The following is a 19,844-nucleotide window of genomic DNA, read 5'->3' on the forward strand; positions in this document are numbered from 1 at the left end:
AGTGTATGCTTCTTTGAGATCGAGGGAACATAGCCAGTCGCCTTGATTGAGAAGAGGGTAAAGAGTGGCTAGAGAGAGAGAGCATTCTGAATTTCTCTTTGACCAAGCATTTGTTGAGATCGCGAAGATCTAAAATGGGTCTGAGATCTCCTGTTTTTTGGGGGACTAGAAAATAATGGGAGTAGAATCCCTGCCCCTTTTGATCTAGAGGAACTTCCTCTATGGCGTTCAGAAGGAGGAGGGATTGAACCTCCTGAAAAAGGAGTGAAACCTGAGGAGTGTTCAAAGCAGACTCTCTTGGCAGACTTTGGGCAGGAAGTGTCTGAAAGTTGAGAAAGTAGCCGTGGCGGATGATGTTGAGTACCCACTGATCCGAGGTGATGGTTTTCCAACGGCTTATGAAAAGAGTAAGGCGTCCTCCTATGGGCTGCGGAAGGTGGGCAGAAGGAGGAAGACTGGCTATGTCCTGGAGAACTAAGTCAAAAGGGTTGAGTAGATTTTTGTGAAGGGGGAGGCTTCACCTGTTGCTGCTGTGCTGGTCTACCAGCTTGTCTCTGTTGTTGCCTCTGACGCCTGGGTTGTTGTGTGGCCTGTGGTAAAGGACGAGCCACAAATCTACGCTGGTAGGCAGACTGCTGGCGAAAAGGCCTGGTAGGTGGGGTTTTCTTTTTCGTTTTAAGGAGAGTGTCTCACCGAGTCTCATGAGCTGAGAGCTTTTGGGTAGTGGAGTCCATGGATTCTCCAAACAGCTCATCCCCCAAGCAAGGTGCATTGGCCAGGCGATCTTGGTGATTGACATCGAGTTCTGAAATTCTAAGCCAGGCCAGTCGCCGCATGGCCACTGACATAGCCGTGGCCCTAGAGGTCAGCTCAAAGGTATCATAGATTGATCTGACCATGAACTTACGAAGTTGTAAGAGCGATGAAGAAGTTTGGCGAAAGGCAGATCTTTTACGGTCAGGGAGGTATTTCTCAAAAGTTGACAAAGTTTGAATGAGATGCTTAAGGTAGAACGAAAAATGGAAAGCATAGTTCCCAGATCTATTAGCTATCATCGCATTCTGATACAACCGCTTGCCAAACTTATCCATGGCCTTACCTTCTCTGCCAGGAGGGACAGAGGCGTACACACTAGCCCCCGTGGATTTCTTTAAAGTAGATTCCACCAGTAAAGACTCATGGGGGAGTTGCGGTTTATCAAAGCCAGGAATAGGTATGACCTTATATAAGGAGTCCAGTTTGCAAGGAGCTCCTGGAATGGTCAAAGATGTCTCTAGATTTTTATAGAAAGTCTCTCGCAAAATATCTGAGAAAGGAGACATAATGGGCAGCTGGAAGGGGGCAGAGAAGGGAAGGGACCTACCACCACCACTAGATGTACCCGCCAAACAGAAACACGAGCCCATCCGTAGTAACCATTATCTCTTCCTCTCTAAAAGATCCCCTGTGCCTATCCCAGGATCTCTTGAATTCAGACAGTCTTGTCTCCACCTCTTCCAGGCCATCTACCACCCTTTCTGTAAAAAAGTATTTCCTTAGACTATTCCTGAGCCTATCGTCTCAAACAAATGGTAACGGAGCCCACTAGGGCCCAGGCAATCCTCGACCTGGTACTCACCAACGGGGAAAGCGTCTCAGAGGTCTCAGTAGGAGATACGCTAGCCTCCAGCGACCACAACATAGTATGGTTCAACCTTAGGAAAGGCTTCCCTAGATCAAACACGAAAACAAAGGTACTCAATTTCCGGGGCACAGACTTCGCATGCATGGGAGATTTCGTCCATCGGACGCTGCAGGACCAAGCAGAGACCGATGATGCAGAAGCTAAATGGTTAACACTGAAATCAACCATATATGAAGCAACTAGCCGCTTCATAAAATCAGTAAATAAAGAAACAATAAACCCCCAATGGTTCACCGCGGAGATCTCGCACCTCATTAAGGAGAAGAAAAAAGTGTTTCTCTCCTACAAGCGCACGGAGAAAAGAGAGGCAAAGGTAGAATATAGGACCAGGTCTGCAGCGGTCAAAGAACATAAGAACATAAGAACTGCCATCTCCGGATCAGACCCATGGTCCATCGAGTCCGGCGATCCGCACATGCGGAGGCCCAGTCAGGTATACACCTGATGTAGTTTTAGTCACCCATATCCCTCTCATAAGGAGATGTGCATCTAATTTGCCTTTGAATCCCAGCACAGTGGATTCCTTAATAACCTCCTTTGGGAGAGCATTCCAGGCGTCTACCACTCGCTGCGTAAAACAGAACTTCCTGACATTTGTCCTGGACTTGTCCCCCCTTAGCTTCAAACCATGTCCTCTTGTCCGTGTCGTGTTGGACAATGTAAATAATTTATTTTCCTGCTCTATTTTATCGATGCCTTTCAGCATTTTGAACATCTCGATCATGTCCCCTCGCAGCCTCCTCTTCTCAAGGGAGAACAGTCCCAGTTTCTTGAGTCGTTCCTCATATTCCAAGTTCTCCATACCTCTTATTAACTTCGTTGCTCGTCTCTGCACCCTCTCCAACAGTTTTATATCCTTCTTTAGGTTGGGAGACCAATGTTGGACACAGTATTCCAAGTGTGGTCTGACCATTGCTCTATAAAGCGGCATTATGACTTTCTCCGATCTACTCGTGATTCCTTTCTTTATCATGCCTAACATTCTGTTTGCTTTCTTTGCCGCTGCCGCGCATTGTGCCGACGGCTTCAGGGTCCTATCTATCAGTACACCCAGGTCCTTTTCTTGTTCGCTCTTACCCAGAGTTGCGCCTGACATTCTATACTCGTATTCCTTATTCTTACTACCTAAATGCATTACTTTGCATTTCTCCACGTTGAACTTCATCTGCCATTGCTCTGCCCATTTCTCTAACTGATACAAGTCGCTCTGGAGTTCCTCGCTATTCTCCTGCGATCTGATTGCCCGGAATAGCTTTGTGTCGTCTGCAAACTTAATGATCTCACTGGATATTCCGTCTTCCAGGTCATTGATATAAATATTAAATAGGATCGGCCCAAGCACTGAGCCCTGTGGCACACCACTAGTCACTTTCTCCCAGTCTGAGAACTTCCCATTTATGCCCACTCTCTGCTTTCTGTTTTCCAACCATTTGCCTATCCACCTTTCTATATCTCCCTCTATTCCAAGGCAAAATGGCAGTTAGGGAGGCAAAACTTCGAGTGGAAGAAACTCTGGCAAAAAATATTAAAAAGGGGGACAAATCCTTCTTCAGGTATATTAGTGACAGAAAAAGGAACACAGGCGGGATAGTATGCCAGACAGACAGAAGTTACGTGGAAGCAGATTCCGATAAAGCCGAACTACTGAATGAATACTTCTGCTCAGTCTTCACCTGTGAGGCACCGGTACATGGTCCGCAGTTGAAGGCAACACAAAGCACAGAAGACCCGTTTCAGAATTTTGGATTCACACCAGATGAAATTTACAATGAACTGGCAAGACTCAAGATGAACAAAGCCATGGGACCAGACAATTTGCACCCAAGAATGCTCAGAGAATTGAGCGATGTCCTGGCAAAACCGTTGGCTGAGCTATTCAATCTCTCCCTAAGTAAGGGGAAAGTTCCCCTGGACTGGAAATTAGCTAATGTCGTTCCTCTGCATAAAAAGGGTTGCAAGGCAGAGGCTGCGAATTATAGACCGGTGAGTCTCACATCAATAGTGTGCAAACTCATGGAAACACTAATTAAAAGCAAATTGGACACGATCTTGAATGAAGGGAATCTTCGGGATCCCAGTCAGCATGGATTCACCAAGGGTAGGTCCTGCCAATCCAATCTCATCAGCTTCTTTGACTGGGTAACAAGAAAGTTGGACTTGGGAGAGTCTTTGGACGTCGTGTACCTGGACTTCAGTAAAGCTTTTGACAGTGTCCCACACCGCAGGCTGCTAAGCAAGATGGAATCAATGGGGTTAGGAGAGACACTAACTGCATGGGTCAATGACTGGCTGAGTGGCAGACTTCAGAGGGTGGTGGTTAATGGTACCCTCTCTAAAACATCAGAGGTGACCAATGGAGTGCCGCAGGGCTCGGTCCTGGGTCCACTCCTTTTCAACATATTCATAGGGGATCTGACTCAAGGGCTTCAAGGTAAAACAACACTATTCGCCGATGACGCCAAACTATGTAATATAGTAAGTGAATGCAGTTTACAGAATTATATGGCGCAGGACCTGCTTACATTGGAAAGTTGGTCCTCAACCTGGCAGCTAGGCTTCAATGCTAAGAAATGTAAGGTCATGCACCTCGGAAGCGGAAATCCATGCAGGACGTACTTCTTGAACGGAGAAACTTTAACTAGGACTTCAGTAGAACGTGATTTAGGAGTAATCATCAGTGCAGACATGAAAACTGCCAATCAAGTGGAGAAGGCTTCATCTAAGGCAAGGCAGATATTGGGTTGTATCAATAGAAGTTTCGTCAGCCGAAAGCCTGAAGTCATAATGCCGTTGTACAAGGCCATGGTGAGACCTCATCTGGAGTACTGTGTGCAATTCTGGAGGCCACATTACAGTAAAGATGTGCGCAGAATTGAATCGGTTCAGCGGACGGCCACCAGGATGATCTCGGGGCTCAAGGGTCTCTCGTATGAAGAGACACTGAACAAATTGCAGCTCTACACTCTCGAGGAACGTAGGGAGAGGGGAGACATGATCGAAACATTTAAGTACCTCACAGGACGTGTCGAAGTGGAAGATGATATTTTCTCTCAAGGGACCCTCGGCCACAAGAGGGCACCCGCTCAAACTCAGGGGCGGAAAATTTCATGACGACACCAGAAAGTATTTCTTCACAGAGAGAGTGGTTGATCATTGGAACAAGCTTCCAGTGCAGGTGATCGAGGCAGACAGCGTGCCAGACTTTAAGAATAAATGGGATACCCATGTGGGATCCCTACGAGGGTCAAGATAAGGAAATTGGGTCATTAGGGCATAGATAGGGGGTGGGTAAGCAGAGTGGGCAGACTTGATGGGCTGTAGCCCTTTTCTGCCCTCATCTTCTATGTTTCTATGTAACTTCATCCTATGCCCTCATTCCAGAGCTTCCTTTCAATTGAAAGAATCGACTCATGTGCATTTACATCACGTAGGCATTTAAACATCTCTTCTCTTCCGCCTTTCCTCCAAAGTATATATATTGAGATCTTTAAGTCTGTCCCTATATACCTTATGACACGCACCATTTTAATAGCCTTCCTCTGAACCAACTCCATCTTGTTTGTATCTTTTTGAAGATGTGGCCTTGTACACAATATTCTAAATGAGGTCTCAAAGTATTACAAGGGCATCAATACCTTCTTTTTCCTACTGGCCATACCTCTCCCTATGCACCCTTCTAGCTTTCGCCATCACCTTTTCAACCTGTTTGGCCACCTTAAGATCATCACATACAATCACACCCAGTCCCGCTCTTCAGTTCTTCACCCCCCTAAACTGTACCGCTTTGTCAGATTTTGCATCCCAAATGCATGATTTTGCATTTCTTAGCATTCAATTTTAGCTGCCAAATTTCAGACCATTCTTCAAGCTTCACCAAGTCTTTCTTCATGTTATTCACACCTTCCTGGGTGTCTACTCTATTGCAGATTTTGGTATCATACATAAAGAGGCAATCTTACCCAACAGCCCTTCAGCAGCAATATCTTTTATAAAAATGTTAACAGGCCCAAGAACCACTTAGCCTAAACACCCCAAGCTCAACTGAACCAGAGAACCTGAACAAGAGCTTGTGAGAGACCATATACTGAATTCTGTCATATAGAATAGTATGCTCTTTGGTCAGTTAGAATCTCTCTAAATGCACTAGTAGTATAATTGGACCACAGCAGCACATTTGACCTAGTGGACTACAACTTACTGCTGTTTTGCTTAGACTTCTTTGGATTATCAGGAAATATCCTCCAATTGTTCCAAGGCTTCTTAAAGTGTCACAGCAACCAAGTACAGGCTTGAGACCCTCACTCACAAATAAACTAGCAAATGTGGTGTTCAAGGCTCCCCTCTATCGTTTCTTCTCCTCAATGTCTATCTATCTTCTGGGAGCTCATCTAAAAAAGGTTTAAAATATTAACCACTATAGCTCTGCTGACATTACTATCATCTTCCGTTACCTGCCTATGACCTGCACAGATTCAAATAAACTCAGTTTTATCCACCATATTAGAATAGATGTCACTTCAAGTTAACTAAAACATTGAAAAAACTAAATTTCTAGCCTTCACTACCAACTGCACCTTGGATGCCCTCTGAGAGGAAATACCTATCACCCCTTTGATTAGAATCCTAGGAGTTCACCTTGATAGGCAGCTATCTATGACAACACAAGTGGACCAAGTCGTACGCAAAGGCTTCAGCATCCTTTGGAAACTAAGATCTATAAGAAAATGACTACTGCGGAGGGGGTGGGGGGGAGTGACATCACCAGGCAATATGGACGGGTGACTGCTCAGCTCTAAGTGTCGCGATCATGATTTTTATGGTTATACCTCTCTAATACGCGAGTTCAACCCTACAAATTAGTGTTCAAGTGTGAAAATTGGGAGCAATCAGCTGCTGCGGTTATGGCTCATTCAGCCCACAAAACCCTGAAAGATTTTGCTTTTGGCCTGTTGCAGGCTAATGAAACAAAGATGGCGCTGAAAGGAGGCAGTGTAGCTGCTCAGCTGCCTATTGTAGAGCCTACTGCGGGGGAGCGCTCTGCTTCTCTCATGCCGGATCCCTTGGCGGAGGTGTGAAATCCGCAATGATATGAAGGGACTTCAGGGTGAATTTAACACACTTGTGACAGACCTCCGAAATGAGTTGGCTGAACCTGGCACTAGGTGTGAGATTGAGGCCCAATTTGAGAATCAGCATGAGGCCTTGACTCAGGTTGACACGCGGTCCAAATATCTGCAAGCGTACATTTACAACAAACTCAAGGAGCTTGAGAACAGAAGCAGGAAGGTTTAGATGGGTTTTCTAATCAATTTTACAAAACTTTTCAATAGTTATTGGTACTGTTATTGGTCCGAGTGTTTAACAGTTTTGATGATACCCATGGACTTTCTTAAACATGGCATCCAGCGGCTGTGACATTAATTTATACAAAGGGAAAGGACCCATCTTCCTGTGCGGCATACCGGCCAATCTCATTGCTTAATGTTGATAAGATATTTACTAAAGTTCTAGCTTTGAGATTGCAGACCTATGCCTCAATTAGTCCATACTAATCAGGCGGGCTTTATCTCCTGGCGACAACCATTTGATAATATTAAAATGGCTTCACACCTCATGTGGCATGTGCACCAAGAGGGCGCCCCAGCATTAGTTTTACCTCTTGATGCTGAAAAAAGTGTTTTATCAGGTGAGTTGGGGGTAAAGTCTTAACGTAAAATGGGGATTGGACAGCGATTTTATGGTTGGCTTCAGTTGTTATAAGATGACTCCCTCTCCCAATTCAAACTCAATGGTACTGTTGCCTGCTATTACTTTAGCGTATTGGATGTGTCAAAGCTATGCCTTCTCTCCTTTGATTTTTGCACTTTCCATGGAGCCTCTGGCAAGCCAGATATGACATCAGGGAGATATCCATAGGATTCAAGTGGGTGCCCAGCAACACAAAATATTGTATGCTGCTGATATTTTGCTTCTGTTGCGCAACCCAGAGATATCATGCCTAATGTGATTTGAAGTTGGAGCAGTTTAGTCTGCTCTCTGGATTCAAAAAGTTAATATGGCTAAATCTAAGATCTTAAACGTAACTCTGAAGGCAGGAGCAGTTAGGAGATTGCAGGCAGCGTTTCCCTTTACTTGTGCTTCTAAGTTTATTACCTATCTGGGGGTGAATCTAACCGCTGATCATAAGCAACTATATAAAATTTTAACCTTTCAGCATGACTGCATGCTTTGTTTGACGATTTTGAACGCTGGGAGGGGTTGAATTTTAGTTGGATAGGGCGCATTTCGGCTGTCAAAATGATACTATTGCCTCAGTTGTGGTATGCTTTTTTGGCCCTTCTGATTATATTGCCTGCTGATTTTTTTCATTTATCATCGTGTGAGGTTTTTATGTATATTTGGCGGAAGAATTCACCGCAAGTCTGGAGCATTTTATATAGACCAAAATAGAAAGAGGGAATGGGGAATCCTAATTTTTAGTTGTATTATCAAGCTGCCCTTTTGCAGGAGGTGGTCATGTGGGTCACTTATGAAGATCGCCCGTGGATCCACATTGAACATTTTTATTCCAAGAGTTTCTCTTTGGAAGTTACCATGGGTCCCAAGCAACCGTTTGTGTTTAGTAATGAAAACGCCTAACCCCTTTTTGCTGGTGGTCCTTCGGAGCTGGTATGCACTCCACAAGCAGATGTTCCCGGAGCATTTGTTTTTTTCTCAAAATGGCCATTTTAGGGGTGACATGATAGACATTCAAATATCTTACAGGCCGTATTGAGGGGGAGGAAGATATCTTCTATCTTACGGGGCCCACGGCAACCAGAGGGCATCTGCTCAAACTCAAGTGTGGGAGATTTCATGGTGACATCAGGAAATACTTCTTCACCGAAAGTGGTTGATCGATGGAATGGTCTTCCACGTCAGTTAGTTGAGGCCAGTAATGCACTTGACTTCAAGGGACGATGAGATAAACATGTAGGTTTGCTCCTGGGAAATGCTTAAAAAGAGTGTTCTTGTCGAGGAAGGGTTCTTGAGTGGGTTTGCTCCGGAAAATTCTTAGAAGGAGGGTTCTTCGAGTGGGCAGACTTGTTGGGCCGACGGCCCTTTTCTGCCGTCATACTCTATGTTTCTATGTAGCTTTGCCTGTGGGCTCGTCAGGTTGGGAAGCTGTGATTCAGACGGCAAATGCGCTCCATTTTGAAATTCTTAGAACCTACATCTTTGAATATATTAATACATTCCTTGGCAATATCAAAAGTTGACTACTGCAACACCCTAGTCATTGGATTTGCCCAAAAAGAAATAAGACATCTTCAAATTATTCAAAACGTCTCAATAAAACGTATCATGAAGGCAAAAAAAATTCGATCACATCTCGCAGCTTCTCAAAAAAGCACACTGGCTTCCAGTTTCTCACAGAATATCTACTAACACTTAAATTCTTTCTTCATAAAACCCCAGCCTTCATCAATAGGCTCTTAATTCCTTATGCCCCTACAAGAACTCTTAGATCTAATGATCAGCATTTACTTTCAGTTCCCTCTCTTAAGGTTATCAATACACGCCGATGATACATCTTCACTGCAACGGCTCCACAACTGTGGAATTCCCTCCCCATTAATCTAAGGGAAGAACGCATGTTAGACTGATTCAAGAGTAAGTTGAAATGCTTTCTTTTTAAAGATGCCTTCAACTGCTAGTACTCGTCTTGATACCTTCCTTAGGGTCTACCATGCGACTATTTGTCACCCTCCCTTTTGTCCATTTCCTTTCTGTCTTACTTTCTTACTTGGAAACTTGGATTCCAGCAGGCCTTTGTACGTTGGGCCAGCTCTGGGACAATTTGACTATGCGTCCCTTTACAGAATTGCAAGAGGAGTTTTTGTTGGAAGATGGGGATTCTTTTTTGTACACACATTTGCAGATTTATCTGTCTAGGCGGGCTTTTTGGGAACTTTCTTTGGGGGAGACCTGGTTTGAACAAGCTATTTAGGCAGGGGCTGGGAGGGAGAGAGAGAGTGTGTAAGTGAGTGAGTGAGTGAGTATCTCAAATATACTGAGCTTTATTGAAGAGTCGCCTTTGAATCCCTATAAGGCTTGGTGGGAGCAGCTTATCCAGTTGGGAATCTATTTATAAACGATTATTTAAATTAATCTTATCTATTAATTATAGAGAACTATACCAGACCCGCCCAAAGGTATAAATTATCCTTCCCCTCTCTACACGGTATTCGCTATGCAGGCAAACTGGGAAAATCCCTTCTCTTCAGAATCACAGGTCTTTGGAACGACCTTACTACCCCGCTGCGGAACCTGGGCTCCCTCCAATTATTCCGCAAGCAACTGAAACCTGGCTTTTCACTAAAATGTAATTCTATCCCCCCTTACTCTTCTCTTCTATATATAAGTTCATGTAAACTTTTTTTTTCCTTCTCTTCCTATATTTTAAGCTCTTGTAAACCGTGCCGAGCTCCGCATCCGTGGAGATGATGCGGTATATAAACTTAAGGTTTAGTTTAGTTTAGAACGGCTATAAAATGTATTATCAGTGGTACTATACCCCAGAGCATCTTTTTTTCCCCATTTTCCATGAAGGGACTGATAGTTTGTTGGCATAATTGTGGAGAAAAGGGTGATTTTCTTCATATTTGGTGGACATGTCCGGGTGTGAGGATGTATTGGCAGTAGGTGGGTTGTTTTTTGGTTAAGGTTTTCAACAAACATTGTTGGAATGTTGTTTACTGAATGTAGGTCTTCCTGGCTTGACTCCCCCTGAGCAGAAATTGGCGGCCTGCGCTTTTACGGCAGTCCATCTTGCCTTGGCACAATGTTGGCAGACCCCCCCAATATACCTCATATTCAGTTTACTCTCGTCTGGACTATTTGCAATTGATGTCTAGATTGACAGCACTGAGACATAACACTTGTAGCTTATTCTAAGATCTGGGAACCATATGTTAGATGGAGATTACACTTAATGCTGCTATTTTGTTTTTTGCTTTGGGGTGGATGGGATTTAGTGTTGGTTTTATTATTTATTTTGTTGTTTTTCGGGGGGATCTTGAGCTGTTTGCTTTGTATATTGTTTTTGTGATACATAACTGTTTTGCATTTGATTCTGTTTTATATGAAAATTTCAATAAACATTTTTTTTTTGGGGGGGTGGGGGTGGAAAAAGAAGGAGGAGAGGCACTGGCGCCAGCCAATTGCCTACAGCAGTGTTTTTCAACTACTTCAAGCTAATTACCCCCTAAGTCTAACAAATATTAACTGAGTAACCCAACCACAGACCTCTCTAGGCCCACCAAAGCTCTGCCCCCAGATCCCATCCCTTTTATTAATTGTAATGCAATTTTTTCCATTCATTTTTCTTATATACACACAATATACACAGCAGATATAAAGTCTAAAAACTGACAAATTCCAATCACTATATTGAAAATAAAATCATTTTACCTACTGGTGATCCTCTGCAGGCTGCTGTAATTAGCTTTAAAAGGTGAGACCAGGAGGCCAGGGGAGGAAGCCGGAGGAAGCTAGAGAGAAGGGAGAAACATGCAGGCCTTCGGCAAATCGGGCAGCGCTGGCACTGTACTGCGTAGGAAGTCAGCTGGCTGGCGCCTCTCTTCCTTCTCAGTGTGCCGAGGTACACTTGGAATCTCAGGATCTCACTGATCTAACCTGTGTACTGTGTCTTATTGCTATATATCACCTTTCTTTAAAAAGGCAATAAATCCTAAAATACTCATAGCAAAAAAAAAAACAACAAAAAACTACTGTAACATTTCATACCAAGCAGGACAACAAAGGCATTTGTGGAAACCTAAGTATCATCCACAACACCACACTAAGACTAATCTTTAGCCTGAAGAAATTGACCATTAACTTCATTCTACCAAAAACTACATTGGCTTCCTGTCATGGGAAGAGTTCTCTTCAGTTTGGTTCCCTCTTCTACAAAGCCCTACACGGCCTACTGCCTAACTGCTTGGTTCTTGTTCTCATCTCCAAGCCGCTCAACACATTCCCAAATCATTTACCTTCCCTTCAAAGGCTGTACTCAGAAGAGATTCATTAACTGACTTATCATACCAAGGCGCTTCCAGGGATCCCGAACAGGGCCAAATGGTTAGAATATCAACCTTATATATGCATTTTAGAAAGCTATAAAAACTCATCTGTTCTCAAAATTCTTGTAATCCCTCCAAAGTAGCATATTGATATAAAACTATTTTTAACTTGTTGATGCCAATGTTTTATCTATTGTAGATCACTGACAATGGTCAGCCCATCTTTTGCAAAGCCACACAGAACTGAAAGCCTTTTGCAATATGTTTTATAACACAAAAATTTTTATTCTGGTAGATGGTTATAACCCACAAGTTTCTGGATTCTTCTGCTTAGATTGATAAATACAAATCTTGAAAGGGGGGAATAGGAAAGAAATTCAAGACAATCCATATTAACTATTCAGCTTGCACTTACCTTCTTGGGAGGCACCATGCCTGCAGCTAGAGAAGGGTGACCAGGTTCATCTGAAATGCACAGTGGAGCAGAGGCTGGTGGAGGGGAAGTAGCAGGTGTTCCAAATGACATTCCTTTCCCAATTGCTACGAGATGAATAAAAAAAATAAATTGCTGCATTACTCAGTTCTATAGATATCACACTTAAGTATAATATGGCACACCTCTATTCTAGATCAAAATTTCTATCTCATTTACACTGAAGTCAGATCATGGACCAACAGAGGCAGAGTAGAACTATAAATACCCTGAACACTGGAGATTATATGTGACTGTATAAAAGATTATGCCTGCTTCTCTTCACTGCTGTTTTTGCTCACAGTACAAATTACTCCAACCACACACCTACCAGACGTGCCAAAGACTTTACATGAAGGCCTAAATAACTGATGTGTTTCAGTCAGAATGGCGCCAGGAGATGTGGGTGGGGTGCTCAAGCCACAAAGTGTGGAGGGGCTCCAGGTACAGTCCTAAACAAATTCAAAGAAAGCATTGTAGATACATGTTAGAAAATTGAAAATGTAGTGGTGATAGATGATTTGAACAGGTATAGAAGTGTCTTTAACAGGTTCTGTACTCCAACAAATAAGCCAAACCATCTTTTACAGCAAGAAGCCCAACATATACTAGGCAGACTATAGAAAAGGAGAGTGGGGGAGTGTTGGGCAGGCATTTAGTTTCTGCTGAAGGTGTGGAATGCACAGAATAGTAACAAAAACCCTGAAATAGCTGGGACAACACAAGCTAATGAGCAAGATGAGGTTCAGGACTTACTCATTTGGTTTAATCCTTATCAAGTTGCACTGGTCTGCTACAGGCTAGTCTCAATTAGGGTGCTGGTCTTTGACCAGAGGGCCGCTGCGTGAGTGGACTGCTGGGCACGATGGACCACTGATCTGACCCAGCAGCAGCAATTCTTATGTTTTTATTTCCAGTTTAAAGCTGCACTATAAAACAGAAGGGAGCTATTCTGCATAGACCCTGCTAAGGGCTGGATGGGATGAGGTGAAGTGAAGCAGTTCCTTTTTACAAATACCATCTGCAAGCAATGCGACAGAAATGGAGCCTTCCAAGCAAAGAAAGGATGGACACTAACCAAAATTGTCTGAGCTTTACTTCTCACCTGCTGCGACTCTGTCAGAAGTCGTGCACTGGGAGCTCCTGATGCTTGTGCAACATTTAGTCTAGGGGTGGAGTAAGGAGTAGAAGATGCACTTCCTTGGGGGGGACAGAGTAAAAGGAGCATTATTAGTTCACAATTACTACATTGGGCAACATCTCTAATAATGCCAAAATTAACTCAGTCGCCAAGCCCCATTTTCCACCTTCCCCTTAATGCACTGTGATGGGTTGCAAGCTTCCTAAGGCCAGATATCTGCAGTATTTCAAAACAGCACAGCAGAGATGCAGCTGTTGCATTTACTGAAGAGCTGATGTGAGCACCAGTGGCATAGCCACAAGGGGAATGCCCTCCCACACTTTGAGCTCAGACCACTTCAAAATTGCACAGTGGATGCTCAAGTTCTGCCAGTCGAAGAGATCTCTGCTGCCACCCCCACCTGTGCTAGCTGAGCATTAGAAGACAGTGGGGTGCTCCAGCTGCTGGTGCCAGCACTTCAATGCATGCTCAGATTCATTTGTTGAGCCAAGTATGCATACAAATGCTGACACCTGTGGCTGGAGCATCCTGCCAGCTTCCTCACTGCTTATGCAGCACCAGCAGGGGATGAACCAAAAAGAAATGAATGCCCTCCCCCAGAGAGAGAGATTATGTTCTTACCTTGATAATATATTAACAAAAATACCTCCTACAGGGTTAGCCATCTGTCCTTGCGAGCATATTGCAGAAGATGTTAATCACAGCTTTAACTCCTCCTCCATGATCGCAGTTGCCCCCTTCAGTTTGTACCAAAGCTGGCGACAGCCCTACAGAAGGGATATAGAGAACTTCCTGAAAACAGGTCTCTGATTTACTCAGATAAAATTAAAACAATCAACAAGGAAACAGTAATATAATTAATACATTAGCAAACCTCAGAGGAACAATGAATTCGATAAAATACAAAGTTAAGCAAGAATCAAAAACAGCCTGAACATTTATGGGGCTGAACCAGTAACCATATACATTGACTCTGCCTAATCCAAGTCTGACAGTGAAATCTTAGCTATGGAGTAACCATTAAGCTCAAGTCAGAAAGCAGGTACATCAGATAAAATTACTGGGCGGGGGAGAGCGGGTGTTCACATACCATCCTTATCTACTAGAAAAATCATTCAAGGTAAGAACCTAACCTCTTTTTCCAGTGCTATAGGGACATATCTAAGCAATCCCCCAATCTAGGGTGGGATAGATGAGCCTGCACATAGTACTGAGAACCCTAAAGTTCAGCAAATTTAGCAAGTCTTCGCTACTCTCCGCCAACCTCATTTGCATGAGCATTTTTTGGAGAATGACTCGTGTTTTGTTTTTTTTAAACAGTCGCTACTATAATGGTTACAATTAGCAGTTATTTTTGGCGGTTTTTTGAAAATCTAGCCTCGAGTCCATTGTCCTTTAACTGGGAGACCGTTGTTGCAATGAGCCCTCAAGCCAAACAAGCTGATATTTGCTGTTAGGATGACCTAGAAATTGAAATCTATCTAGGATTCCCTTTACTAAAGACTGTGGGAGGAGGCACCAGCTCATGCTGCTTCGGGCTGTCACTGTCCAAGGAGTAGAACTTGCAGGAAGTCTGAGGCGACCAGTGAGACAAGGCATCCTGGAGGGACCACATATGCGGACCAATGACAAGGAAAACCCCACAAGCAACTAACCATACAAGAAAACTGGGTAAGGAACTGTACACATCAACCAGGGATTTAAAAAAAAAAAAAAAAAAATTTAGAATTTATTCTCACAAAAAAATGGAACAAAATGTAATCTGTTTGGGGATTAAGTCTCAAAACCAATCTATGCAGCAAGCCTGATATGGTCCATGTTTCAGCTTTGAGAAGCCTGTCTCCGGGGTCACAATTGACATCCAGTAGATGTCAAAACTCAATTTGTTTGCTAGAATTTCCTTATGGGACTGACATATGTTAATTCTGCTGTGTAAAATTTTCAAAATAACATCTTCATTCACACGTCTTTGATGTTACAACTGTGCCATTGTGTCAGGTCTGCTATATAGACTGTTTTGAGACTTTTAGTCCCCAGATTAAATTTTGTTCCATTTGTGAGAATAAATTCTAAATTGTTTTTATTTCTGGTCAATGTGTACAGTTCCTTCTCCACTTCTTTTCTTCTTGTAGGGACCGCATATGCGCCTTCACCCAAGGCTTCATCTCTATCGTGGCTGCCATCGACCCAAGGACCTGAAGGTAACACCACGCAGTAGGCACTGGCTTCGTCAACAAGTCTAATTTGACTATGAAGCTTCTGTTTGCATACTGCTGGTAGAAAGATTTGGCCTTCTTCTGTGTTGACTAAGCCTACCCTCCCCCCACTACACAATATTCCAGGGACTCTGCTGAACTTGGTGACTTTCAAAAGTTCACAATCCAGCCCAGTCTCTGCAACATCTCCACAACTGCCGCCACTACTTTTGCAGTTTTCGTTTGGGAAGGTGCTCTAATAAGCCAATTGCCTGGTAAGGATGCACTTGCCAACCTCCTCTGCAGAGATGAGCAGCCACTACAAACATAACTTTGATGAAAGTTCAGGGCATAGTTGCCAGCCTAAAGGGAAGCGCTAAGAACTGGTAGTGATTCTCCAACACACGTAATCTTAGAACTTTGTGTTCCGGGAAGACTGGAATGTTAAGGTAACCTTCCGTCAAATGCAGGAAGGGCAGAATTTCTCCTGGCTGTGATGACGGACTGAATGGTCTCCATCTGAACACTACTACTACTACTACTACTATTAATTATTTCTATAGCACTACCAGATGCACTCAACGTTGTACAGAGTCACAATGTACAGAGTCACGAGGAATAAGAAAACAGTCCCTACTTGAGAGAGTTTACAATCTAAAACAGACAAGACAAACAGAATGTCATGGATACAGTTAAGGGGAACGGTTAATCAGCAGGCTAGGTTGGAGGGCAGAGGAGGGTTAAGGAATGAAAGCCAATATCAAAAAGGTGGGTTTTCAGTCTGCTTTTAAACAAGGGAAGGGGCTTGATGGACAAACTCGGGTAATTTATTCCAGACATAGGGCAGCTAGATGAAAAGATCAAAGTCTGGAACGGGCAGTGGAGGAGAAGGGCAACGTTAAAGAGTGACTAATCTGAGGAACGGAGTTCTCTGGGAGGTGTATAAGGAGAGAAAAGCGAGGAGAGATATTGAGGGGGCAACAGAATGAACACACTTATAGGTCAGCAATAAGATCTTGAACTGTATGCGATGGCAGATAGGGAGCCAGTGAAGTGACTTAAGGAGAGGGGTGACATGAGCGTAGCAAGGTTGGTAGAAGAGTCGTGCAGCAGAGTTTTGCACAGATTGCAAGGGGGAGAGGCGATACTGAGGGATATCAGTTAGGTATAGATTGCAGTAATCTAAGCATGAGTTTATGAGAGCTTGGACAAAGGTCTGGTAGTGTGCTCAGAGAAGAAGGGGCAAATTTTGGCGATATTGAAGAGTTAGAAGCGATAGGTCTTAGCAGCTTGTTGGATATACGTAGAAAATGAGAGATCAGAATCGAAAACTACTCCAAGGTTGCGAGCAGAGAAGACTGGAACAATGACGGTATTATTTAGACATGGAGAAAGAAGGAGGAGGAGTAGTAGTAGTAGTAGAGGTTTAGGAGGAACGAGGAGCAGCTCAGTCTTGGACATATTTAGTTTCAGATGACAGCAGGACATCCAGGCAGCAATGTCAGCTAAACAAGCAGAGACTTTAGGTGAAATTTCAGGTGTAGAGGTAGATATGGGAGTCATCAGCATAAAGGTGATACTGGAAGCCATGGGAGGAGATCAGGGCACCAAGGGAAGAGGTGTAGAGAGAGAACCCTGGGGTACACCAACCACTAGCGGGGTAGCAGCAGAAGAGGATCCACCAACACATATACTAAAGGTGTGTTGGGAAAGTTAGGAGGCAAACCAGGAGATGACAGAATCCAAAAGAGGACAGCATATCAAGGAGTAAGCTGTGATTTACGGTATCAAAGGCAGCAGACAGGTCATGGATGATAAGGATAGAGTAAAGGCCCTTAGATCTGGACATGAACAAATCATTGTAGACCTTAGTGAGAGCAGTCTCTGGAGTGTTGGGGGCAAAAACCAGATTGTAGAGGATCGAGAATCTGACGAATTGAAAGAAGTCAAGGCAGTGATGAGAATAGCACGCTCGAGTATCTTGGATAGGAACGGAAAAGGGAGACAGGGCGATAGTTGGATGGGCAGGAGGTGTCCAGTGAGGGTTTTTTGAGAAGTGGCTTAATCACCACATGTTTGAAGGCAGCAGGGACAGATGCAGTGGAAAGAGATAGATTGAGAATATGGCATATGGGAGGGATAACAGTATGTGAGATGGGGGTCGAGTAGAGGAGTGGGAATAGGATCTGAAGAGCATGTAGTAGGCTTGGCTGTAGACAGAAGTTGTGCAGTTTCTTCCTGATTAGAGAAGGCAGAAAGTCAGCAGTAGTTGACAGAGGGACAAGGGGGTGGGGCCAAACAGGAGAATCTTCCTGAGCCGTTTGGGTGAAGGATGAAGGGGAGGTGCAAAGTTGAAGTTCAGGAGACTGGATGGTAGGTAGGGGAGAAGGATGTGACTTTGTAGTGAGCTCAAGGGCAATCTTGCAGACCTTATCATGGAAGTAATGAGCCATAATCTGGGGGAGAGGAGAGAGAAGGGGTCGGAAGTGGAGGTGCTTTGAGGAGAGAGTTAAGCGTGGCAAAGACGAGGATTGGAAGAAAGGGAGTTAAGTTAGGTGAATGTAGTCTTGCTTGACCATGTAAGTGTAGAATTAAAGGAGGTCATCATAAATTTAAAGTGAAGAAAGTCAGCACAAGTGATTTGAGCCAAAGGTGCTGAGCACAGCAGGTGCAGGAACCTAAGTAACGGACACTGGGAGTAAGCCAAGATTGAGGTTTGGTACACCTGACAGATACAGGGGGAGCAAGGGTGTCCAGAGCAGAGGAGAGAATAGCAATGTACGACAACGGACAGACTTAGATAACAGTGGAGGCAAGGAGAGATGAAACAGTGGATGAGAGCATAGAAGGATCGAGGGCTTGAAGATTTTGAAACCTCTTGGAGGTGACTGGAGATAGCGTAGGGGAAGGATGAGCAATGGTGAAGGATATCGGATGGGGAGCAGTGAGGTAGATAAATTAGAGAGAGAGCAGTTGGAGGAAAAGACAAGGTCAAGGCAGTGGCCATCCTGGTGAGTGAGGGTTGTGGAGCAAAGCTGATGGTTAAGAAACTTAGCAGGATACTTGTCAGTGGGATCATCAGGGTGAAAGTTAAAGTCCTCAAGAATGAGGGAAGGAGAAGACTCAAGAAAGCCCAAAAGCCAGGAGTCAAATTCAGTGAAAAAAGGAGGAAGGGGACTTGTTAGAGGGGGTGATAAATGACCGCCATCCACAGAGAAAAAGGAGTGAATAGGTGGACAAATGAGGAAAGGCTGTGGGATAAAGGGTGAAGAGGTTGGAATCTGCAAAAAGGAGAGAGAAGAAGCCCAACACCTCCGCCTCTGTTTGGGAACTACTGGGTTCGAGTCTCCTGTTGAGTACTGGCAAGCGCTGTGACTCACGAAGGGACCCCCGCCTCTGGATGCTCGGGTCTGCTGTCTGGTAAAGATCTTAGACAGCCATCTTGTACACTGGCTATAAGATCTAGGCCACTAAACATGTCCTGGGGGGCCTCTAGACGCAGGCTGGAGCTTTTTTTTTTTTTGGGGGGGGGGGGAAGAGAAGAGATCTGTGCTGGTCTGGAGAGAAAATAAATTAGGTTCTTACCTGCTAATTTTCTTTTTAAGTCTCTCCAGATCAGCACAGACCTCTCTCCTGATAGCCTGAAAACCCATGTTTTTCTTGTTTGGATTTTTGCACGAAGAGTGCTTTTTTTCTGTGGTGTCTTTGTTCAGAGGTTTGGGAAGACTGCAAATACATGAACAAAAAGGAAAAAAAGACAGAACTGTGGCATATGGTTTGTCTGGCGTAGCTGGCGAGCTGTGGGGACATTTTTGAAGGTTCTTATTCTATTCAATATCCAACAGTATTTCTCTGTTAGTTACTATTCTCCTTCTGAGAGTGTTGCTTAGTTGTATTAGTTCTGCTTGGCTATTCGTCAGACTGTAACAGCCCACTTATACTACACCTGCTGGCCATGGTGAGCTATTACCCATCAGTTTTTGTGCCGGTCTGGAGAGACTAAAAAAGAAAAATCAGGTAAGAACCAAATTTATCGTCTTTCCAGACCAGCACAGAAACTGATGGGATGTACCAAAGCAGCACCCACCATGGGTAGGACCCCCAAATGGCCGCCACAAGAACGTGCTCCAGCGAGCCTGAAGGTCCACATGGTAGTGTCGCCTAAAAAAAATGGAGACCATACTGCAGCTTTACAGATATCCACCAAAGGTACAAGAGAAGACTCCGCCCAAGAAGCTGCCTGTCCCCCAAGTGTAATGAGTTTGAAAAATTCCGAACAAGCTTC

General features: G+C 44.0%; 1 protein-coding gene across 3 annotated transcripts in view; it reads right to left on the reverse strand.

Annotated features, from left to right (window-relative positions):
* Positions 1–19,844, reverse strand: part of TSC1 (TSC complex subunit 1) — an 83,107-nt gene that overhangs the window by 31,130 nt on the left and 32,133 nt on the right. For all 3 annotated transcript variants that reach the window (XM_033960235.1, XM_033960236.1, XM_033960234.1), the window contains 3 exons: positions 13,329–13,423; positions 12,555–12,675; positions 12,167–12,291 (listed from right to left, as the gene is read on the reverse strand). In XM_033960235.1, coding sequence (XP_033816126.1) covers positions 12,167–12,291; positions 12,555–12,675; positions 13,329–13,423 — 341 coding nt within the window. The remainder of the gene's footprint in view (positions 1–12,166; positions 12,292–12,554; positions 12,676–13,328; positions 13,424–19,844) is intronic.

The sequence above is a fragment of the Geotrypetes seraphini genome, chromosome 10 (genome assembly GCF_902459505.1).
Source record: "Geotrypetes seraphini chromosome 10, aGeoSer1.1, whole genome shotgun sequence".
Taxonomy (NCBI): domain Eukaryota; kingdom Metazoa; phylum Chordata; class Amphibia; order Gymnophiona; family Dermophiidae; genus Geotrypetes; species Geotrypetes seraphini.